Genomic DNA, 26,135 nt, shown 5'->3' with positions numbered 1-26,135 from the left:
AGAGAGAGAGAGAGAGAGAGAGTCTGTATTTCGCGTAGTAGTAACGTAAGCGGAAATCAGTGTTGCCACCGTATGAATAACACCGAGCGTCGACTAAAAAGCGAAGAGAGTTGGTGGAGTAGATTGCCGAAGGAGGGAGTGAAGAGAGCGCGGTGGCTTTAGAATAATGGAAGATACGAAAGTGAAAGAGTGGGAAGGGAGGGTAATTTATATGTATCGGTGTACGTGTATAGGCGCAATACATTTGCTCGCTATATAGCGGGTGGTTTATATAAGCCGGAAGGAAGTTGCGCGCAACATTATTTGACAGACGAGCGACATCCTGATTTTCTCGTGCCATAATCGCTTTGTGCAGTGGCGCGCACCTGTATTAATTACTCTTACACTCGTTGTCTCTTTCACACTCCCGCCCTTCATTATACTTCATTCGACCGAATTTTCGCGTGTTTATAAACAATTTTCTGCCTCGAGTGTATACATAAATTCTACAAAACGTATATTGTGTTATGGATATTACGACGTTCCATAGCCAATATTCCAATATCGCAATGCTTACATTAAATGCCATGATAAAAATACCTGCGAATATTTATGTTCTTAAATCTACCTTGAGAGATTATTCATTGAACATAGTGCTGATATACAATTGCTTCAAAAATATCGAAAATGTAATGAATAGAAGACTTTTAATTATTTATTATTTATTTACGATAAGTTGCGGTCCAGCTATTAAGCCGTTGCGTGAAATCGTATTTCAACGACATAATACAAGGACAAAGAGAAACGTGTGGGAATTACGCTTCAATTGCGCAAAGAGTTTTACTTCAACAGTTTTACTCCTTAAAATGATAAGTTGAATAATATCGATAAACGTCGCACCATATCGAACGAGGAAGAAATCTAATAAACGTTAGAAGTTTATTAAAAATTAAGCGTTTGTTTGAACGATAAAGTCGAACGATTAAGGGGGGGGGGGGACTTCGGTTTCGTTGGCTTACAAATTTTGCTGTTCGTTGGATGTCTAACTGAAATCATCGTTACACGGTGAAAAAAGAGAAATGTAATAATCGGTAATAGGCGTCGAGTTAAAAGTCTTTCCGCTGGACGTAGGAAAGTAGTCCGGAAACTGTGCACCGCTCGTACCGGTGAATATTAATGAAGCTTGGCCGGGGCATATCACTTTTGTGGTTCGAGCTTACGTGAACGCGAGAAGACCTTTTATCCGTCAAACTTTTACGGCACCACAGAGACAAATGAATTTTCTTCGCATCCCCCCCCCTCCTCCATCACTCCCCGCCCACCCCTTTGCGCCACGCACGCCTCTTGCACGACGCGTTTAACTAGTTTTTAAATTGCGTTAAATACTCGTTGCGCTACGATGTTCTCGACCGAGTTAGGAGGAGCCGAAAATTACATAATGTGTTGCCACTGTGTAACATCAGTTTGTGCTACTTAATTCAAAAGTTAAGCAATTCGTATAAATTAATTATTCGTGACGTCGGGAAAAGTTTGTTTTATTTATTATTTTTTTTTTTTTTTTTTTCATTTTTTCTTTTTTTCTTTTTTTATATTTAATAAGGCAGGTGAAAGCGCTCGTTGTAATCGAAAACATTTTTCTTTATAAATTGCCTTTGCAAATGAATCTCCTCCACATCAAAAATTATACGCCGCTCTACTTCTCACCTGGAAATGCTCTAGACAATACGACGATAATCGGCGTCAAATGAAAACATTTCGAGTGAAAAAAAAAAGATAAGAAGAAGAAAACTTGACCTAACAAAGCTTCTTACGCGCTCACAGAAATTTACCATACGGACTTATTTCGGTAAATGCGTGCTTGGAAAATTATCCAATCGAGCCTCCTTCAGAATTAAAAAGATTGAAGAATCACGCGTTAATAAGTCGAAAGTAAGGCAATCGCCGTTAGGAATGATGATGGCTCAATTGAAAAAATCTAATACGTGCGACGCGCGCTGAGTCACTTTGGTGAGGCTAAAGGACGTTTTCCAACGACTCGCGCTAACGCAAAGAGGCTACACGCCGACGACTCATTCGTAGAAACGACCAAGATCGAGCCTCTTATTAGTCAGCGTCCCCCTCCCCCCTACCCTACCCAACCCCACCATCACCACCGCCACCACTACCACCACCACACCCCCCTCCTACCGGTCCGCGCCAGCACATCCAGCCGCTCATTTATCCGTTCGTTCGATCTGTGCCCATTGTTTCCGGGGCGATCGTAGGAGAGCGGCCGCGTGGGCAGCGCCTCGCGATCGGGGATATTGCGCGTGTAACGGCGCCCCGACCTCTATTTGGGCAAAAACGGAAATGAGTCGCGTCTGTATGCAAATCCGAGCGGAGCGAGCGCGCCGTGATATACCGTAATCGCGTTACAAAGTCATGAGCAACAATCGGTCAGGCCGTGGAGGTGGAAAGTGTCTTTATTCGAGGGGACGTGGTCGATGGGCGCAGGTGTCCAAGGCAAATGACGATTTTAAGGCACGAGGTTAGGGGCGAGATGGTGGGAGAGGGAGAGCGGGGGAAGGGGAAGGGACTAGGGGCGCTTGGATAAGTCGTCTACTTTTTTGGAATTGCTGGGAATAGGTCTCGCTCGCCGACCGGGAAATTGGGAATTTAAATTATTCGCTAACCGCGATAACGTTTGGTCGTTGGGCGGAAGGCCGGCACGTTTATTTGCAATGTAATTGTAATATAAATGACATAAAATTGTTATCAATTTTCAATCAGGAGATTGGAATTTTAATCGCAGCTTTATTTGCGAATTTCTGGAGGGCTCGGGCTGGAAATGGATTTGGTAATGAAATGATTGAGCGAACAATTATTAGTGGCCTTGTGTATCGCAGAAGCGCCTTCCTATTGCGGAGGTTTCTTTTTCTTCTTCTTTTTTTCTCTTTTTCTTTTTCTTTTTTTTTTTTTTTTTTTTTAAATTATGAAATAAGAATTGTATAGACATGGAATGATTAGTTCGCCTATTACTATTGTACTTGATAGTGCACAGTAGAATACGCACAGCGTGCATGCGTAATAACAAAAGCAATGTTGATGGATGTTTAGTTAATTTAATGTTTAAATTGTGTTTCGCTCCAATATAATCTCACGAGTAGCTAATTATTATTATGCACGAGTTTTTAATAAAATTACTTTGATACATATAACTCATCGTTAATTGTAACTACTACTATTATTTCTATTAGAGAAGAAGGCACATGTCGAGCAAGTGACGTTGATAATATAAATTATACACTAACTTACATTCTATGTATATATATATATATATATATATATATATTTTTTTTTTTTTTTTTATTTATTTATTTATTTATTATGAGAGGTTGATGGTGTGTTGGTAAGAGGCAAATCATTCTAATGGCTGGTGTATAGACTTGTTCTTTTGAGTAACGAGCTAAGGTTAAAGCCGAAAATGTTAAAAATCTATAGTCATCGATTGAAGTTGAAGTTAATTGCTGACCGAGAATTAATACACTTACAATTAACAATACAACTGTCTCGACCCTGGCAGGTCGGTAATGACCCGAATTGATGAATGAATTAGTTGCTCTGAAACGAAACCACACTAGCCGGGATCAGAAAAAATCGACATTGCACGCTGGAGTGGCACTGCTGTCAAGGACAATACTGACACGCACACTATACTCTCACGGTCTGTCCCTTGACTTCGCCGAGTTTGTAACACGGTCACACTTAATATAATATTGTCCTACATGCTGCCGGACGTATAGAACGTAAAAAAAATTATTTTTTTTTCATAGAACAAAATGGGATCGACCCCGATTATACTGCATAATTTCCTGTACACGCTCTTGTATTTTCAATTGTAAATAGCGCTGAATATAGAAGCTCGACGTGTCATATTTTCACGTGATAAGTTAATTATACAAATATTCCCCCCTTTTTTTTTCTTTTCTTTTTTTTTTTTTTTTTTTTTACTAATTAATGTAGTATATAAACAGAAGCACTTAAAAAGAAAGAGAGAAGGAGAGAGATACCGAGCAGAACATCGCTTTACGCTACGTTTACTTTTGATTTAAATCCCCATGTGATGATAATATACGTTTCCCTCTGCAAAAAGGATAAAAATATTTTTTCATTAGATCCTCGTGGGTACGTGAAATGAAATATCAAGTAAAAATCATTGAGGTTAAGTGAAAAGTTTTTAAGTACTTGAGTTACACGTAACAAACAGAACTTCTACTAAGACTCGAATAAAATTGATTAAAAATTTTAATAATTATCGCTTAGTTTTAATGATTACCTTTACTTGAATTATTATTACTCACTTAAAATTACTGAAAATTTACTCAATTTTCAAGTACATTTAACTTAAGATGGCCCTGATGAAGAAAAAAAACAGCCAATGAAAGTAGAGGCAAAATTAATTTATATCTAAAAATAATATGAGCAAAATATCCTATAATATCAATAATATCAAAATCTTAGCTCCGTTTACGCGAAACGGCTAAAACGATTGAAATAATGTGTACATCATTTATTAAACTACCTATATATTTATATATACATGTCAATGAAAATGGAGCACCAATAAGCATGAACGTTATAATATGTATGGTGACTTATCCGTATTTTCTCACATTTGTCTGATTTTTTTTTTTTTTTTTTTTCATCCTAATACATAGAAAACAAAATTTTTGTTTTCCTACATATTTTCTAACATGTCTATGCGCGAATAGCAAGGTTTGACGGGATTTGATGTTATTGAGTTGACGATCAGCAGGGGAACATTATTGTTCAGCTCTCTCATTTCGCCTCCGTCATTCTTCATCTTACCTTTTTTCTTTACCTCAATACGTTTACACAAACATACATTTTTTCTCCCTATTTTCTTATTGCACCTTCGTATTATAGAGTCGCTTTAGTCCAACTTCTCATGTTTTTCAGTTCCCGTGCTCATATATGTGTAAATAACAGTGGATCTCGAATATCGAAAGCAGCTGTTGCCGAGTAATAGCCTCAACAATCTTTTTTCCAATCTATGTTTAAAATCTTTATGCTTGTATTCCTCAAACGTATTTTAATACAAAACTACGTAATTTATTATGCCAGTGTATGAGCATGATATCGGAGCTAATTACGTGGCCCCAATTTTTTCTTCAATGTCCATTAGAATTTTAATTTTCTTTGACTATAATTACGCAATGTTCTAAATGGAAGATTATTAAAAAAATTACTTTTGCTATCAAACTAATGCATTTATTAAAGATACGTAAATAATTATCATGTTATGAATCCTTATATAAGCCGAATTTTACAGACGTTTTAGAAGTTAAAAAATATTTCTTTAACCTTGCAAATGAAAATTAATGATAAATTAATATGAAATTATTTATTATTAAATGAAGAAATTGCTCCAATGTGTATATAATAAAGTACATTCTTCAAAATAATAGAAAACTTTTTTAACTATATTATAATAAAAAAATAGGAAATTCAATAAATATGTATATGTAAATATATGTATAATATGTATATTAAATTTAATCAATATTTATTTAATCGATTATTACAATTGACAATAATAATCAATTCCAAGTACTAGCTATACATTATTTTGAAACAAATGCGTATTTGCTAAATAAAGAATATATATTTATATAATCAGTCTAATATCGAATTAGCGTATTTGTCTATTATTTATGAAACAATATCGTATAGAATCGACACGTCTGCCTTCATTTTTAATAGATACTAATTGCATTTATAAGAATACTCACTAACCGTTTTTATTCAGAGTTTCAAAAATTATTGGTAATGTCTCAACTCATCAATTGCTTAATATTAAGGATAAATCTTGCGAATCGATTTCAAGCATTCGAAAATAGATTTAAGTGTTTTTATTTGAAGATCGTACATTTATTATGAATTAACAATTGGAAAAATTAAAAATCACGATCTATATTCGATAATTTATGAAAGATTAACGCATTCGATAAGATTCGATGATTACCGTGTAAGAATAACTTTTCATAAGATCTGTAATAAGCGATTGAAAAAATACAATAATTTCTATGTAATAATTTAATGTTTAATTTACATAATTAATGCCAAGAACAACACTAGGTATTACAATTATATCTTATGTAGAATAGTTGCAAATAGATGCACGATATGTTGATTTGTGAACTTTTTTTTCAATGCCACGCTTGCAAAAACAAACAAGAGACAAAAAATCGAAAATTTTGATGAGCTTAATCAAGAGGCTCACTGTATAAAATAGAAATACTTATCTCACGTAGTTGGGGCAATAGAAACAATATGGAGTATTTACGAATAAATATAATTTATTATTGCATCGAACTAATCAAATAGAAGAGAGCATACCATACATACTCATGCATGTACAATATAGTTTGCTACCATTATGAAATAAGTATTTCTAATCTACATGTAAAGAAGATATAATGGCAACCGAAGCGTCACTCTAATCGTTGACCTAACATTATTGGTAATGACAGTTGTATATACGTTGCTCTTTAATGGTTATAAGCATTGATGAACGTATCATTAAGAAACATATTTTAGCCATAACCAGCCATTACATTTCGATAATATTAAAAGTTATAAGCCAGGCAAAGCCAGTGTGTTTGAATGTATAAAGGCAATAGCGTCACTTTATTATGGGTGCCGACTTATTTCTGCATAATGGGAAATGAGGAGGCGGATCCCCTGGCGGACAGTAAAAGTAGGCTAGAGGAGGTTGCCGAAGAGGTGGGATTGCCACGGTGCGCAATCGCAAAGAAAATTCAGGGATGATGCTAGAGGGCGATGGAGGGTTGCTAGAAGCTCCTCGTAAGCAGAGAACATATTCAAGTTTAAGTGTCAATATAAAAAGAGTTCGGAGGGCTACAGAATTGCGTAGGATGGTCAGCGAGTGACTTGTTTGACCCCTCCCATACCCCGCCCCCGCGCCACACACCATTGACATTCGAATCATAAAAAAGAGAGGAGACATAGCAAACCGAATGAGATTAATACTCTTGAGCACCCTTTAAACAATATGATTATGAAAATTGATGAAAATGATTAATACTATTAATACAACTTGTAAAATAAGAACTATAATAAATATTCTGCCACGACGAACCTGTTGAATGCGCATCTGCAATGGGTCATTGTACGATAATATCTTTCGCCCGCTTATACGCCAAACGATTTTAAACCTAGACGTAAGAAAGAGCTACGGAACGCGCGCGCATTTCACACAAACATACACACGCACACAAAAACACGCACGCACGCAGCTCTAACGTATTTTCAAGTTTAACAAGTGCGTTTCAAGTGCGATCGCTCATACTGCTAGAAAGCAAGTGGCACTCATAAGCGTTCACTGATTGCCCGGGTATTACAACTTTAGCCACTTTTAAGCTTTCAGTAACCGTGACGAACGAAGCCATGGATATTGTAAATTTTCGTACAACTGTATGTACGTAAATGCAATTTCAACTTGAATCTTGAACCTCATTAATTCAAGAGGAAGGCGTCGTTGTTTCAAAGTGCTTCAAAGTTACTTCTTTTGCAGTAAAGCTTCACTCGGCTCAAGGCTCTACATTAAAAGAAGTTACTAGTTCGCATATGCAATGAAGATTGACGATTTATAATAACTTTAGAGAGATGAAAGCATACAACTATGACACATTTCGTGCTTAATTTCATTGTAAACTTTATAATTTATTATAAATCATAATAATTCTATGTTATTTAGTAATGTTTTAAAAATCATACTCTAGACATTTTAATATAGTTATTATCACTCTTACCTTAAACTTTGACTTGTGTTATGTGTTGCAAAACTAATGTTTTAAAGTTTAACTTGGTGCTGTTTTAAAAATCAGTCTATAAAAAATTTGTTATTGTTATTGTTACACTCAGGTCACACTTTAACTTTTGTTATGCATTATACAACTAGGATGTAGCATTGCTTTAAATAAGCAAAATACATTATTTTTGTTTTTAGATATTTCAAAGTTAAATACTGAAATAAATTTATTGTAAAGATTAAAATATGCTTTTGATTAATATTAATGAAGAATGTATTATAAAATTGGAATTTTTATACTCATCATTTAGAATTAAAAATTTGTTTATGTTTTTTTTTTTTTTTAAATATTTTTCAAAATACAGATATCTTCCTTTAAATCATATTTATCAAAAACAAGCGTTTTTGCTGATAAATATACTATTTTCGATGATTTCATCGTATAATTTGTTTTTCAATGTTCATATATTAATAGCTAAACATGTTAACGACTATATAAAAGATTCTTACTTATTTAGAATAATAAAAGTTACAATAATAATAAATATTAATCATTGGCTAGAATAGGAATTGCATCACAAAATAAATTATAAAAATAATGCTTCGAACAGAATAAATACATTTAGTTATTATTTTAATTTGTAATTTTTAAAAACCAAACGGAAGTTGTAGCAAATAAAAGTTTTCATATTACTCCTACGAGATTCGTGTAACTTAAATAATTAAACATCGAGCAATGCTTATTAGCATAACAAATTATATTAACTGTCCTGGATTCAAGTGAATAATTTTCTTTTTGTGCTTAATACGCTGGTAGGAAATAAAAAAAATTTGAAAATTTTTTTTATATTAATGAGAAGTTTTTCTTTCATATATCAAATTGACAACTATAAGAAAAAAAAAAGCCTTACACTTAACACATAACTATTAAATTTATTGCTTTGCAATGATATATTTTTATAAATTGGTAAGCTAAATTATTTTGAATTCCATGAAATCTGACGATATAAATTATCTTGTTATTTTCATCTATTAGAATAATTTCAACATATTGAAGCTAATTTTAACACAAAAAATTTATAAATATAAATAATAACACATTATATATTTTATCTAATTTTTTTTGTTGCATATTATATAAAATGTTTTTATCTCATTTAAACCATATAGGCGATTTATTTAATATATCGGATAAAGAGTTCTATATTACTTTACTCACATGGATAATAAATAAAAGTTCATTTTTAAAAGATATATTTCCTTTTATTATATTCTGTAATTTTTTTTCTCATATTGATTTAGTTATTTGTCAAATCTCATGATCTGTATTGTATAGTTAGTTATCTCTGAAAACTTTCACATTTACAAACTTGTTTTGAACTTGTTGAGAAGTACGAAGGAGTTGCATGTAACACAAATTTATATTTTAAATCAGAAGAAATCAATATGATTGTAAATTCCAAGGAAAAGTCGATTTATCGTTCACGATAATAGTAAAAATGTACGAAATATAATTAATATAAAAATAATATTTTTACATTATACCAGTAATATTTTAAATTACAGTACATTTTTCTAACAGTTCTCGACTTTTAGAAATTCACTTCTTTTAGTCGTATAAATGTATGTCGATTAACGTAAAGTTAATATAATTAGTATTTTTTTTTATTATTATTTTTACGAAATTCATTATTTACGAGTTGCTTGAATAATCAAAATCTCTTTGCTGCATTCAATCCTAATGCATTTCAAGTAAAATATTTCCACTAAATATAATGATGATTTAAGTTAGAAATAACTAAATATTGTTTTGTCTGAATATTATTTTAAGCCAAGAAAAAATCTGTATAATAAGAACAACTGAAACGAAAAATTTCTCACCTGTAACATACATATCTTACGAGGGCTTAAAAATATCTAGAATATTCTCTAATTATGCTTCAATTTAATTTTTACTTATAATCAGTATTTATCCGATGTTTGATAACTTTTCTATAAGAGCAGTATTTATAAGTTTAAAATTATTTTCGATAAAAATTCACTAAAAATAAAAAATTGATAAGTCGTCAGAAGCTTCGGCTATCCAATCGAAATTAGGAAATTAGTTCACATCAATGAATATTTACGATGGTATAATAAAATGCAATGGACGCCAATGCCGATGAAAGCATTCTAATCCTTAATATTTAAATTTGCCACATGGATTTCAATATTAACGACATGTTGTCTCCTTTGCCGATAAATAATCCGTCGGGGCCGAAGTAACGTCGGCCACGCAAAACTTTTAACTGCCTTCTGAAAGTAGTGGTTATCCTTCGTTTGCTGCTCCCTCGTGTCGAATCCAAAAAGGACACGAGCAATCCCTTGCAAAAGCTGCCGTAATCAAAGCCTTATTCTTGGCTACGGATCACCTCGTGTACTTGTGCCAAATTACAGCTAGATAACTTGCCCGAAACCATCGGAAGTATCCGCCGCAAGGGATCACTGTGTAATGTACGGAAATTACATTGTTTGCAGAGAATTTGTGATATTACCAACCGATGGATACGTACAAGGCTTTCTGCAACTTTGAACTTTGCAAAGACTTTTATCATACTTTCGCAATAAGAAAGCGTGTTCACCAACTTTTCTTTACTCATATCGACTTTCGTCTATTCGACATTCCATTTTATATTAAATATTCTAGTTTATACTTAAACTGCAACTGCCTAAGTGCAACTCATTTCATTTAATTGATAATTATTATTTTTAATTTACTATCGGGTAAATTTGTAACAAACATTTAATGAAAATTCTGTATGCACTTAAAGCAAGTTTATGAAAGCTTTTCCAAAAGCACTTTATTCAATTGATATTTAAAATTGATTGGTTTATTGCATTCCGTTAACTTTTTATTAAAATTCTTAAAATTGTTGATTCGATTGTAGTAAAAGTGAATCTTTCAAGTCTTTTATTTTTCAGTTTCAAAGAAAAACATTATTAAGAAATTTTAGGATATATTTAAAAGAATTGAATATCTGTAAAACATGTGAAAGAATTATCTTACGAATAACTGCAAAATTGACAAAAACTTGTTTTTAAGAAAATATTCGTAATTTCGAATTTACATTGTAATTATAAAAATTTTCCACTATTTGAGACATTAACTTTGAAAATAAATTTTAATTGCAATTTGAAAATTTGGAAAAATTAAATGACAAAAAAAACAAAACTTAATAGCGTTTAATATATGTATATATTTATTATATATTTTATAATAACAAACTTTAAAAACAACGGTGTATATGTGTTTGAATTAGTTTATTGACAATTAAATTCAAAAAAAAAAAATTGTATACATAAAGTAGGGGATGAAAATAACAAGTCTATCAGTACGACCAAAAACAATACGTCTAAAAACAATTTTCAACAAAATTGAAAGTTAATTATCTTAGAACGATATTTATATTATATTTAACATAATAAACGAGTAATAAATTTCAAAAGTCATAGTAAAATAAAATAATAGTTATAATAAATATTATAATGGTGATACAAATACAATGGCAAATGAAAAAGAAAATGATGAATTGGTGAGGGGGATGAGTAAAAGGGTGAAAAGGGTTGGCTGAACAGTTGGGGAGAGGAGAGAAACAGGTGCATGCAGAGAACACAAATATATTCTTACTCAGATTCAAATTCAAATACACCAACATCTTTATACAACCAATTTTTGTAGAGACTAAATCAAACTTAAGGATTTAGATTTGAATTTAATTGTTTGAATATAAATATCTTTAAGCAGTATCAAAATATTCAAGTTGAACACATTAATTTGTTTCGCCATTTAATGTTGATTAATAAAAATAATAACACCATTATACGAATATATATTGAATTTATTTGATCAACTTTACCTTCACAGAAATACTATTGTACAATGATATTTCAATGACGTTGATAGTAAATAGCATTTGATTAAGTTATGTAATTTTCATAAGTGGTTTAAAGTTAAAAATTCAACGATAAAAAAAATGGTTGTAGAGTGTAATATTAAAAGCCAATAAGTACGTGAAGCATTAGTACTAAACGTCACTTTTACCTCCCTTTAATACATATGTGCAATTGAAAATATTACTTTATTTTTATTGAATTTACAAAATTTCTTGCTATACGTTTGCATAGTTTTCGAGAGGGGAAAAAACATGCCTATCAAATTATTTTCACAATTATTTTAAAAAGCCAATAAAAATTAGTATATTGCCTTAAGAAAAGGCCAAACACTTTTTGCATATAAAATAGATAAAAAATATTATTAAACATAAAGATCGTTACATCATTTTTACTTTGTCTAAAATTAATTAACAGATTTTACCCATACAATTTATTCCATATAATCTCATATACATAATATCATTAGAAACATGTAATCCCTTATCAACATTGAGAATAATGAATCGCTTAGTAACTTAGACTGTTATTAACGGAATATAGAAAAGCATTTTTAAGAAAATTTGTTTAAGATTTCAATTTCAATTTTAAGACGACTGATTGAAAAAAATAAGATGCAACACACACTCTCTCCCTCTCCCTCTCCCTCTCTCTCTCTCTCTCTCTCTCTCTCTCTCTCTCTCTCGTTGTCTTGCGCATCACATGCATATGGACATACTTATTGCTTTATGCATACACATCTATACACATGTATTCAGTTTTTCAAAAAAGAGTCTAAGGCGAAAAGTTCGGTCCACATTAATATGAAGATGAGATAATACACCATAGAGAAAAAATCTTCCAAAACAACATTATCGATGTATAATAAAGCGCATTCTTTTCTATAAGACTTTCATATTCCTAATATTTATAAATAATTGTATATATATATACACATATATATATATATATGCACACGAAAATAAATAAACAAATAGAGTTAATAATGAGTACACGTCAAAATAAAGTTTCGTTTGTCCCGATGACCGTCGATTGCGCTACTTTGCATATAGATTTTCATACGATTCGAGCATACATACGCACGTACATTTTTCAGGGTCAAAGCTTTATTGAATAACGGAAATAATAACATAAAATTGCTCTTCTGCACAATAAATGATATTTTATTGACAAGTTTTATGTAAAGGTCATGAAATTGGATATTATTATAGTACAATTGTATTTATAATTAAATTGGTAAGGCATAAATGTATTTATATAATCGTATAAATTGTATGAAAAACTTAAATTATGGTTGGAATAATGAAAGTAGGTGGTTGGAAGAGAACTACTAAAGATTCTTTATGCATAATACCTTCAGTTCTATAGATTCGTTCGTTCTTTTTTTTTTTTTTTTTTTTATTATCGTATCAGACTTTTGCTGAATGTATTGTAAAAATTAAATTAATTAACAAAACTTTATGTTTACAACATTTTTAATTTAAAATGATCATCACGTGTAAACATCTAATAATTACATAAATTTATTATGCGTAGTACTAAAAAATAATGAATAATTTACATAATTTTTGTCTTTATTTCAATTATTTTCAAAAATATTTAGAAGTTATTACTAACTATAATTTTTACAAAATATGTTTATTAAAAAATTTATACGTTAATCAATAATTTTAATACTAATTAATAAAGTTCGTCATATAATTAAATAGGTTTAAAGCATTATTTCATATATGCTTATCACGTATCTGTTAATTTTATCGAAATGAATAAAATTCTTTTTCTCGAAAAGATAAAAATGTTTAATTTATTAAGTTTAATAATGTTTTCAATGTAAACTGTAGATCAGAAATACGAATAAAAAGTCAGTAAAAATATCAATTGACACATTTCATATAATTAATTATGCTGTCATAATTTTATGTTATATATATATATATATATATATATATATAAAGAAGTGATAGAAAATTAATTAAAATCATTATTCATATAATTTTCAATTACAATTTTAATCTTGTAACTTTAAACTATTGGAAAAATTATTAGCAATAAAGTACTTTAATAAAGCTCTATTTAATTTGCTTTCAAAAATTGTAAACATAAATTTTGTACTAAAGTATTTGCCTTATAAGAAGCTAAAAAAGCAGATCTTAAATATTTCTTATGCAGCATTTCTTATGCAAAACATTTCCAATCACTTTCTCTTCCAAGATATACAAAAACCTTAACTTTTATGAACAGCTTGTTCTTATAAAGTTTAACAAACACTTTAAAGAACAAGTCCTCATACTTCTGATAAATGTTGTAAATTCATAATATAAAAATAATTACAGTATTTAATTTCGTTGGTAGAGTGTAAGATTTTCATGATTTCATTCCTTTTAAATTGCTATTGCTAGTGGAAAAGAAAAAGTCGACTTAAATTAAATCACATAAAGCTTTGTATGAAAATATAAATAAAATTCAATCTGAGTTAAAAAGTATATTAATTTACTACAAATGCCTAACTCATCATTGTAAATAGTTAAGGAAAATCGCACAACTATTATAAACTAAAAATATAATGTGCTCAACACTATTTTAGCGGTAAAATAACTCATAATAAAAAGTATTGAGCCTAAAGAGAGCAGAGACCAGGCGTGACACAAGTATTTTCGAACGGAAAGTGCGTTTCAACTAAAGTCTAATGGCCTGCACACGAAAGGCTTTTCCCATTTTTTCAATCTTTTTGTCTCTCTCGCTCTCTTTCTTCCTCTCTGTCACTCTGTATCTCCCTTTTCCTATCTCTTTCTCTCATTCTTTCTCTCTTTCTCTCTTTCTTTCTGTCGCTCAATTTATCTCACTCTCTCAGTCGTTTTCGTCGTCATTCATTCTCCGTGATTAAAAATACCTCTCCTGTCGCGCAATTCTTGATGAAAATTGAATGTCGCTCAGCGGTAGTTTAGCCGGTGGCGGCCAATTGATCGATTGGCAGACGAGTTTACGGACATCGATTGATTGGTCGTAACAGACGCGCAAAGTAGATGCGCAATACTTTATCCGCGATTTGCCTCTTGGGCAACCTCTTGCCTTTCGCCTCTTTACATTTCTCCTAAATGACAGAAGTTGAGACAGAGAGAGAGAGAGAGAGAGAGAGAGAGAGAGAGAGAGAGAGAGAGAGAGAATTCTAAAAACTTGAGATAAGAAAATAAAAATTATTTTTTTATCTTTTCTTTTTAATCAATACAAATATCTTGGTTTGAACGGAAACATTTTTTTTTTTAAATCTTTTAATGAATTTCAATTAATTTTAATATTTCCTTTGTTATATGCCATTGAAAAATAGAAATCATATCTTACAAACTTTTACAATCAAAAGATAAGTATTCTTTTGAATTTTAGTTTCTTCCAAACTAATCGTTAAAACAAAACAAAAAAAGTTATTCTTTCAAATTTATTAGTGGATTGTATAGAATTTATATGGAAATATTACAAAATATACAAAATTTTTAAATACTATTGTTGATATAATTGCTATTAGGCAGTTCATTAAATTCTCATAAAAATTTTAAATCCTTAAATTCGATATTCGATAACGAAGAATATTTATAAGTATCAGTTTATGTAAGAATATTCATTAAATTAAATGGACAATAGCTTCGATCATACCTTATTTTATTAAAATAATTTAATACTTTAACATGACGCAAAACTCTTATTAAGAAAATTTACCCAGTAATTGTAAATTCGCTGATATATTTGTAATTACGACTATTGAATTTCATTTCAGGAGACTATCTACGCATCAGTATTTAATGACAATGAAAAACAAAAGGAAAAAATACAGTAAATCCACTTTAAATTAATTCAGATTGTTTCTGCTTTTAAATTTATTGCTTTTCGGCCTATATATAAAACGGTAAAACTAACTGTCAACGTAACAATATAACGAGTGGCGAATTGATACAAATATTCGAACTAATTATAGTATTCAGATCGCACCGAAAATTGGATGAAAATATGAATTTGTGAAAATCAGTGGAATATTAAATAACAAGATGATTTATCTTTTTTGGGATGACAATCGAATTGGATCTAAAAATAATTATTTTAAAATGTCTTTTCTGAGATAAATTTTTTAATTAGTTAGGCGGAATATTTATGCTTACAATATGGAAATGTTACGTTCGATTCAATTTTCGATTAAAGATTTATAACTCACGTTCGTGAAAAACTTATTTGTTAGTTAAATTATTTGCACGATAATTACTTATGAAATATTACATGGTCATATTTAAAGTGTTACACTTATTAATGCACTTAAAAGAATTATAATCGTAAAAAATTATATATAAATATATGTATACAAACAAATACGCAGCCAAGTGCTAGTTTGAAATATAGCAAATAACATAACAACATAAAATCATGTAGAATTTCTATCTTATAATGATAAAAAATGATTCTTTGCGTTTTTTTTTTTTTTAACTGCGTACATATTAACAATAATGATATATCACTGTACAAGGCTGGCATAATGAGCAAAATATTCACATAAAAACACGTGAGAGGAAGTGCCATCTATCGGACACGTGATGAATTTCGAGTTGAAAGACTCGGTTGAAAAGCTAGCAAATAATTTTTTTGACAAAGTTGAAAATTGACTTTATCGACACTTGTTTGAATATCATTGTCTTTACGTACTTTATTTGATAAGTAAATCTATACGAACTTTTCACTTTTCAATGAAAATGAGAGTAGGTTTGAAACGATGGATATGGATGACGTGGATAAGACTATATCAACAATGAAACGCGCGATAAAATATTGTAAAATGTTAGTCCAATAGATTACTATTGCCGGATTTTCGAACCAAGCAATTTAAAAGGTTCAATTATGCCAACGCACAAATTTCAACGAACAACATTTGTAATCGACATTTCAAACCTTACAATATTGTGTTTAAAGCAATGGCAGCAAATTATATTAATTATAATTCATAAAAGTACAATGCTTATAGCGAATACTAGTGTGGGAATGCGAGTACGAGAGCTCGGGAAAGCGGGGCAAAGCGGCGTCAAGCGGTAATCCCATCATAAGTTCCGTTATCCAGTAAGGGAGGGGGCGAGCTTGGCTTTTCTCCGCCCAGGTGAGGGGGAGTCTCCGAAAGCGCCCTTCCGCAACGAATCAAAGGTATTCTGCAAATAGAGTCGAATCGCGTCGTAAATATATTTATGCCTCAACTAAACATAAGTACTTGACTTTTTTACCTTCGACCGCTCGCTCGTATTTCTGGAAATTGATTGCCGAGTTGGTGAAGTGATAATTTATTAAATTATATAATAGCTCCGTAATTTATTTCGCCCACGATGAATACCATTCTCTTTATGCCACCACCACTTCGCCCCACATTATATCTTGAAAGTATATTTAGGATATTCTAATTGAACAAGCATTAAAAAGTCCAAAAACATTTTTCGATCCTGTTATTACGTAAATTTGGAATTATCGTAGTAATGAGGTTTGCGCGTAATGAGAGAATTGATAGCACAGCCAGTTTCTCTTGTGTGCACACTTATTTACGTATGAATGTGCTTTGTGAAAACTTTATGCAACTAACTCAAAAGTACCCTATCGGAAGACTGGCTCCACCCCCTCGCCGCACAAATCAACCCCTCTCTTTCTAGATAATGCAACATAGTCCCTGCTGTTGTACACATGCCCCCTGCCATCAATTGCCCAACATACCCTTTGCCAAACTGTTTTGTTCGTTCACTTAAATTCCCAAATTGATGTAAATTATAAGCTTAAGTATCAAGCAATATCATAAAATAAAATGCCATTAAAATATGATAGTCGTTGAAATAATCAGCAATTTAATGGGTTTAAATAATAAAATAAAATATCGCTAAGGGTTTAAGCTTATCGTTATATATAATATATAAAGAATCTTCCTTTTTATCTCTTTTATCAATTGCATAAATGAGCCTGCTACCTATTAATGAAATAATACAGTAATTGAAGATACTTTAATAGAAATGTATAATACTGCAGCATAACAAGTGTCGATTATACCGAAACACTAATAATTTACTGAATTTTTTCTATAATCTAGGACCCAAAGAATAACGTGTCTTATGATCTGAGTATCCGATAAAAGTAAAAAAATAAAAATATGTAAGAATGAATGATATAAGTGCAACATATTGTACTCCAAGTTTCTGTAGTCTCTTATTTCACGCGGCGTAACTCTCAATTCGTCGAATTTCTTTGAATATAAAAAATAAAAAAAATTCAAAATTATTGTTATGCCAATTGTCAATTAATTGATATTTTAAACTTTTAATTTTCTACTTAACCTTTAAAGGCGCTTTGAAGATCGCAATTTAAACGACATAAAATAGTACAAATATTATTTAACGGATATAAATTCATCATTGTGATTTTTCATGGCGTAGACGACAAGCATAGGGGAGAAAAGAAAAGAAGAAGAAAGAAAAGAAGAAGAAAGAAAAAAAAAACAATTTTTGAATACATAGAGCCTATCACGTTAAAGCTATCCAATCGCAATAAACTATTATAAGATTTTAATCATAATGCATTTTCTAGTGGAATTTTGTTAAATTAAAAAATTTAATTTCTAATTATAATTAAGAAGTTTTTCACGAATATAAAGTTTAAAGCACTCCAAAGAAATAGGGCCAATAATACATTTTGCATTCATTCCTCTAATTATAGCACAACTTTGAAATCGACTATTCATAATTCAATCACGTAATGTGATTATAATCATCCATGTTGCCCGAATAATTTTAACGATTTATGACTTGAAATTTTTCCAATGCGTTATTTAATACGTATACGTACGAGTAGCGAATAATATAATAAAATAATTTCGTAATTTAAGAATAAATAGTCTATTTGGTAAAAGGAACATATGTAATGGATCGAAAGAATGAAATTTGACTTACCAGAAAGCTTTGAAGAGTCTGTAAATTGCTTTTCGTGAAGTTGACACTGAAAAGTATGGACGTTAATAATAAAAACAGTAACAATAAGCGTTAGAAAAAGAAAAAAAATTATAACCAAAATCTTTGATCATAAATCTAAACGTTCAGGGAAAAATAATGAATAAAATTTAATTTAATTAAAAAGTCAGAAGTACTAAATTACTATTCAAAAGTAGTAAATTTCAGTACACATTCAATACTTCACAAAAATTATTTAAATAGCAAACGAATAATTTTCTCTCTGGTCTACATTACATTATATAATATACTTTTTTTAAGCATTATTCATAAAAATAAATAAATAAATAAATAAAAAAATAAATAAATAAATAAATAAATAAATAAATATATATGTATGTATATATAAAAGAATAATCATAAATTTACATTTACATTTACAACATAACTGTCGTAAAATATATTTTTTGCAAATGAATTTAATGTTAGTGTCATTAGATGAAATTTTAATTAATTTTACTACTCATTGACTTATAAATTTATAAGTTTATAAAATACACGATGTATATTTACAAATTTGTAAGTATGCATATTCATACTATATTGTGCTAAAAACCAACCTAAGCTTGCTGCATCCGAATAAGATAAAATGCTTATAATTACATTAAGCAATTTCTTTGATTGCAGCATAAGTACTTGCATAAAATACACTAGATTACAAATGTCAATGTAATACAAATTTATTCAGACGATAATTCAGATGAGCGATAGTCCAAGGAGAGGACAAGGAAAAGCTAGGTTAGCTTTTTGCCGAGTGCCCAGTCATTTTATTAACTACATTAATTTCGATAATACGAAAATTATTACAAAGTAAAAAGATGAACGTAACTCGGCAAAGGCTACGATTAAAGACTCGAGACGTCAAGGCGAGACCCTTCAGACGTCCAATAACAAAGTAGTGAACTCACCGATGACCTTGAGAAATTACCGACCATCAGCCGGCCATCTCTCGCGTACTAGGGCGTGTTGAGTGATGAAAAATATTTTGGCTAACCGCGAACGATCCCCGACCGTTACGTGACTCTGTCCTTGCTAATGCGTGATATCTCGCATTTCCACCGGCTTGTAAATACGTTCTCATAGATCGTAAACGCGCGCCCGGTGTCGTACCACGCACCACGCACACCAAACCACCCCACACCCGCGCGGTCTTGCCGAAGAGGCAATACTAACCATCTGGTGGGGGAATATCGTTGGAGCGTTAAATGTTGCGGAGTGAAAATTTAAAGACTTTTCTTTACGCCAGCCAAGCAGCTCGCTTGGCAATGCTCGCAAAAAACTGTACATAGGCACACCCTCCTATACTCCGTTTTGAAGATACTTATTATTTAAATGGACTCGCTTGGTTTTGCGAACAAGAGACATGTATGAGCGTGCGTATGTAATAAGGAAAGCATCGAATGGATAAGTTTGTTCATTTGTCATGCAAAAGCTCCTGATGATATCCCGACGCTCACTTGATTATGTCAAAAATATTTTATTTTACGAAACTATATTACTAATGTCATTGTTGTAAGCCATACATACATACGTGTATATATATATATATATATATATATATATATATATATATATATATATCTTTGTATATAGACACACATACATATATATATATATATATATATATATATATATATATATATATATATATATATATATATATGCCTATAAGTACAATGCGAAATTTATTAATCTTGCAAACCCAAATGTATAAACAAAAGATTTCAACTTAATAGAATCTCAGTCTATCTTTTTCTTATTAAATGCCAATACGTTGTGTTCAGTATTTACAATTAAAACCACAATTATCATTTACCAATTATTCTCACTTTTTAACTAAAAAAAAAAAAAAAAACTTATAATTACCTTGTCCAACTATTTATGTAAAAACAATATTTGATAAAAATTATGCAAGCAAATAGAAGACACTATCTAGTTATTAAATAGTATAATTTTATATAGCCATAAGTGGTTATTTGTTTTAAAAAATTTTATCTCCGAATGATGGATTGTTTTCAATAAAAGTAACATCAATTAACATTGATCTGTCAATGTAAAAATACTATATTAAATCAGTTTTACCCTTTCGCTATGTTGCTTTAGCGTTTTGGAAACAATAAATACTCGTAGAGATTAATATAATATAGTATCCAAAATGTTAGTAGTATATTATAATTTTTATATATGAAAATTGTAAATTGTTGTGATACGTAGTGCAGATTTTGAACAAAATACATATTCGCTTGTTAAATATTTATAACATGAATTATATTTATCAAAATCTTACCAAATATGCTATTTCTTTTATCATTTATTGTTAAATGATATTGTTCTTAAATGTCTGACTTTAAAAAAAAAAATATTAATTATACTTAAAAAACATTGCATTTTATATAAAAAGCATAAGGAATTACATAATTGTTTTGGTAAAGTATATTAATTTAAAAAATGGATAAAATTTGGTTTTATAAAATTTAATTAGTTAAAAAGTTTTTCAAATGTTTTATAATATTATATACAAATATAGTTTCATAAAATATTTGAAATTAAATCTTTATTTTAATGTTCCCGAACTAGTGATATAAGTAATTCAGTGTTCTGTCGATCGACTTTCTATTAAATATGTCCTTTTCAACCTATTGCATCTATGAAGATAATTCTACAATTTGCTTTAATCGCCTTCATAATAATAATTGTTGCATTATATTCTGTTGTATCCAAATGTATATTATTAGTATGATGCACAAAGGTTTCGATCGTCGCCAGTTTCCTAAAAATAAATATTTTATATTAATTATACTACAAAATATACTGCTCATAAAGTGTGATATTAAAATTCAGATTTATTTAGTATTTGACTTTATTAATATACATTATTTATTTTAATATTATACGGTTAATATTGTTTCATTGACTTTATATTCTTTCCATACTAAATTAAATAAAAAAATATATATAAATTCAATAAATCATATTAATATTTGTCATGAATGTTTATTTCAAATGAAATTAACCAATTCATTGATACTGATGAACTAATCTTTGAGATAAATTAGGATATTTAACAATATTATTTTCATTTAAACTATTAAAAATTATTTGAAAAGTCCATAGAATTTATAAATAAAATGTCAAAGTTCCTGATTTATGTTAAATAGTATTGATGAAATAATAAAACCAATTCATAATAATTTTATAAAGTATCGATAATATATCGATTAAAATAACACGAATCAAAACATACGATGTTTTTTATTAGTTCAAAATTTATAATTAATTAAAAAATATATTGGTTATTTTGTAAATCTTGAAACGATAGCATTGGAGCTAACAAAGAGTTATATTATAACAACATTGAAATTAAACAATAGTTTGAAAAATATTTTAACCAATCTTTTTGTATTCAGGTTAAAGTTTAAGACATAAGGATAAGTGGAGTATTTACAAAACTTAAATTTCAAATTAAAAATATGTGGTAAGTATGAAAAACAACTTAATAGATAAAAAAAACTTCATATTATATAAACGATAAGTTCAGAAAATAAAAATGAAACTGATGTACAAATGCATTGAAAGTGTACAATGGTTTTTAAAATAAAATAATATTTTAATATTAAATAGCATTTATTTACCCAAGTGATGCCGATAAAATTTACTTTTACATCAAAAAATCAGGTCAATCATAGTCTTGAAACGCAAAACTAATTTAATTACTTGAAAGTAGAACTGGTTCATAAAGTGATTTTCAGAGCTGTAAAAAGAAGATAAAAAGCTTGAAACAATTTTAACCGAGCATGTTAAATATATAATTTATCTGATAGAAGATAAATAATTTAAGCGATTCATAATTTTGTAGCTGATAATTAGAAAATCAAAATAAAATTCACCGATGTGAAGTAGACGCGTGGAAAAATAAATACTTACATTTTCTTCTTCTTAATATAATTATAATAGGAGTTATAGAAAAGTCATTGCTTCTATGTTTCTACTTAAAGAATTTACATATTTTTCACGTGCCATTGCTTTTGATTCACACATTACGTTATAACGATATAAAGTAAAAAGTCTAATGAGCCAAAAAATTCAGCGTGTTTATATATGTATTTTAGAATAGTGCATAAAAACAAAAATTATACCAAATAATAGTTATGGCTTTAATTTATTGGTTGAGATTATAACTAAATTTTAATAATATTAGTTATCAGTCGTAAAGTCTCGCTCCAACTTTGTTCAACCAAACATGCATCAATTAGTATATTAGATAATATACCGCAGGTTTGATATTATTAATTCGTCTTAAGATTAAACAAAGCATAATTGCAAGCATACGTTTGTCGATGTCATATCAAAGATTGGTATGAGTAAGAAACACAAATAATATTGTCTAAGCAATTTATAAGACATTTCCATTGATTAGCTTCTTGACATATGTAAAGCAGACCCTACTGAAATAAGACAATCATTTAATAAATACACAATTATTATTTAACATAAAAAATATTAAGACTATCATAATATAACGTACATATATGGAGAAGAAGAGGCAAATAAATGCTTAAACATTATATTTGATAGTTTGTAGATATATGTGGAGAACTTAATTTCGGACATTTCAATAAACACATCGTAAGAGCACAAAAATCATCGAGCTTCTGTAATTAATCGGCTTCATATTCTTTCACTTCGTAGGCATGCAGCAGTTTGCTTACGAAAAGTATGCGACTTTGGATCATCGTGTGCTAAAGAAAACTCAATAAGCCAAGTGGTAAAATCAGAAGTGATCATACCGACTTGGCCAGACACCCTACCTACACCGTCTATCAATATCAGCGTTGCGCGATTTGGTTCTGTTAGATTGAGGATTATTTTTGGCTGCGGGCGTACTCTGTCGTTGGCGAATATAAGTTGTCTTCGTTTATTTATATATCTCGGGCATGATATTGAAAGTTCTTTTGTAAGCATAAGTTGCGTGTAAGGATCGAAGGAGATGTTTTGAACGCAATGAATAAGTAGAGATTTTTTAATGACACGAGATTTTATAATGAAATTGAGTTGAGATTGTCAATAGTGACCGAAATATGATAATATATGTTGTTTGAAAATATAGAGAAAGTAGCAACAGTTTAATAATTTTTATAGTTTTTATAACTTACAGTTTAGTGGTAATGATGGTAGAGATTTCTATTCTATTTTTTTTTCCCCCCCAAAAAAAAAAAAAAAAAAAAAAAAAAAGAAACGACGTGACGAGATTCGCCAATAAGTCCAAATTTTGATATTTATATATTTTGCATAAAAAGTAACGCGCAAATATTTCGTATTATGATAAAAGATATGTTTTGAAAAATTAAGCAAAGGCAGTAATAGTTTTGGTATAAATTTTTTGCAAACTTATCTCCTAAATTAATTATAGACATTTTCATATACAAAGACAATAACCATTAGCTTATTATTTTTTAAAAATCCGTCGAATCTCGTTTACCTAATATTCGTAATATTAATATAAGCCAAATTATACTGTATATATTAGTTCTGGTTATCTATAATATCTTCGTTCATGCACCTTCGTAATTATGAGAATAAAAAATTTCAAATTTTCCTGGATTTTTATGTCCTTTCTGCACATGCGCTCTACATCAAACCACAGGTAGACAAATGAATTTTATAGTTTTTCAATAATAACGACCGTCGCATTAAAACAAATTTTTGGGTGTCGATAAATTGGGAAACTCTGATGGCGCAAATTTTTTGTCATAAATCTCTCGAACACGTGAATATTTATAAATGTATCATCGGCCACTCTATACCCGGCGAATAAATAATGCTTATTATTAATTTGCCATGGAAGATTCCGAAAACAGCTCGAGTGCACGGTAATTCCAGATGACGCGACGAAGGGGATGTATCGAAGGCACCTGCCCTCCTTCTCTTCCCTCTACCCCTTTTTCCTCCTTTTATTTTTTCGTTGTAGCCGTCTCTCTTCTTCAACAAAAAAAAAAAAAAAAAAACGCAATTCGTTGGCTGGCTGCCGTAGGAAGGGATAAAGTAAAGTATATGGCCAAAGTGTTTTATAGCCTCGTCTCTGCAAAGTACACGAGCGTGCGTGCCTGGGGATTCGCGAGCCCGAGTGCGTCTCTACGTGCACCGTATGCACGCGTGCGTACGCGCGAGCTCCTGTATTTGTGTGAGTGCGAGTATGGGCGCGCGGGCGCGCGTGCAAAAGAAAAATAGAGGTATAGTGTGTAAGGTAAATGCGAGTGAAAGCAGGAGCCGCGCCCTCTGCTGAGCGTCGGGGTGGAACCGTAGAAGTTGGAAGTTGGAACGAGTAACGAGCTAACGAGTAGCGTCCGGAGGCTGGGGACTCCGGGATCTGGATAGTAGAGCGATAGGCTATATGGAGCCGTGTGGCATCGCACTCGCGCAGTCAGAGTGCTACGCTCGCTCGTACGAGCCCGAGGACAAGTGAGGCCTGAGAAGCCGTGGACGAGTGTCGCTCGACAACTGGCGCAGTGCTTGGTATTGCGAGTGCCGCGGCGCGGAGGTGCTCCGGTCGCCGCCATGCTCCGTGCATCGCCGTGGCCCACGGACAAAAGTGCCGGACCGAAGGCGCCAGAGCAAGTCTTTGACGTCCGCGAGCTCGGTGGTGGGCGAGTGTGATCGCTGGCCCTGGTGCTGGTGTTTGTGCTGGTGCCGCATGTGTGCGTGCGCGCGCGCCCAAAGCGCCAGGAGGGAGGATCCATCGACGTCGTCGTCGTCGTCGTCGTCGTCGTCGTCGTCGTCGTCGTCGTCGTCGTCGTCGTCGTCGCCGTTGTCGTCGTCTTCGTCGTCGCCGTCATCGTTATCGTCGCCATCCGGGGCCGCGGTGGTCGTTGAGCACGGGACCAAATTCGGTCCCATTCCCCGTGAGAATGTGCCGAACTCCGCGCTCTCGAGAGCAATGAGCATCGCCAGCAACATCGTCGTCGAGTGGCTGCACTCGCTACACCTCGGCGAGTACGCCGAGTCCTTCGTCGACAACGGCTACGACGACTTGGAGATCTGTAAGCAGATCAGCGAACCGGACCTAGACGCTATTGGCGTCTTCAAGCAAAGCCACCGTCTGAGACTCCTTCAGTCTGTTAAGAGGCTGCGCGAGGAGGGGGCCGCCAGCGTCTACTTCACCCTCGAGGAGAGTAGCGCCTGCCTTTGCGAGGCCAGCCGCGAGGATTTGTCCCCGGGCGCCGTTGATAAGGAGCCGACCGGCGCCCCTCCTCATACAGGGGCCAAATTCCTCGACGAGTACGAGGAGGGCAAGGCCGAGCTCGTACGTATCCCGAGGATGCAGTTGCGGCTTTTGCTGCAAGAGAAGCTGCGATCCGACGGCATTCGGCTGGCCTGTCAGCCCTACA

The 26,135-nt window shown here is 31.5% G+C and overlaps 2 protein-coding genes across 3 annotated transcripts in view; one reads left to right on the top strand and one right to left on the bottom strand.

Annotated features, from left to right (window-relative positions):
- LOC105362226 (uncharacterized) overlaps nt 1-19,937 on the bottom strand; it is a 103,079-nt gene extending 83,142 nt beyond the window's left edge. Inside the window, exons 1-3 of one of the 2 annotated variants that reach the window (XR_912876.1) lie at nt 19,659-19,937; nt 18,694-18,739; nt 16,217-16,920 (exon numbers count right to left, since the gene is read on the bottom strand). Coding sequence is in view for 1 of the 2 variants with exons in the window: in XM_011499599.1 (XP_011497901.1) it covers nt 18,694-18,739; nt 19,659-19,685 (73 nt within the window). In the remaining variant the exon portion in view is untranslated. Of the gene's footprint in view, nt 1-16,216; nt 16,921-18,693; nt 18,740-19,658 lie in introns of those variants that run through there. The other variant, XM_011499599.1, reaches the window with a different exon arrangement.
- Nucleotides 19,938-24,993: 5,056 nt separating this feature from the next.
- Nucleotides 24,994-26,135, top strand: part of LOC105362408 (SAM and SH3 domain-containing protein 1) — a 29,076-nt gene continuing 27,934 nt past the window's right edge. Inside the window, exon 1 of the mRNA XM_011499849.1 lies at nt 24,994-26,135. This exon is cut by the window's right edge and continues 1 nt beyond it. Coding sequence (XP_011498151.1) covers nt 25,442-26,135 — 694 coding nt within the window. The 5' untranslated portion in view covers nt 24,994-25,441.

Source organism: Ceratosolen solmsi, unplaced genomic scaffold (genome assembly GCF_000503995.2).
Source record: "Ceratosolen solmsi marchali unplaced genomic scaffold, CerSol_1.0 scaffold35, whole genome shotgun sequence".
Classification (NCBI taxonomy): Eukaryota; Metazoa; Arthropoda; class Insecta; order Hymenoptera; family Agaonidae; genus Ceratosolen; species Ceratosolen solmsi.
The sequence above is the reverse complement of the archived record's forward strand: the minus strand, read 5'-3'. Positions and strand labels throughout refer to the sequence as shown.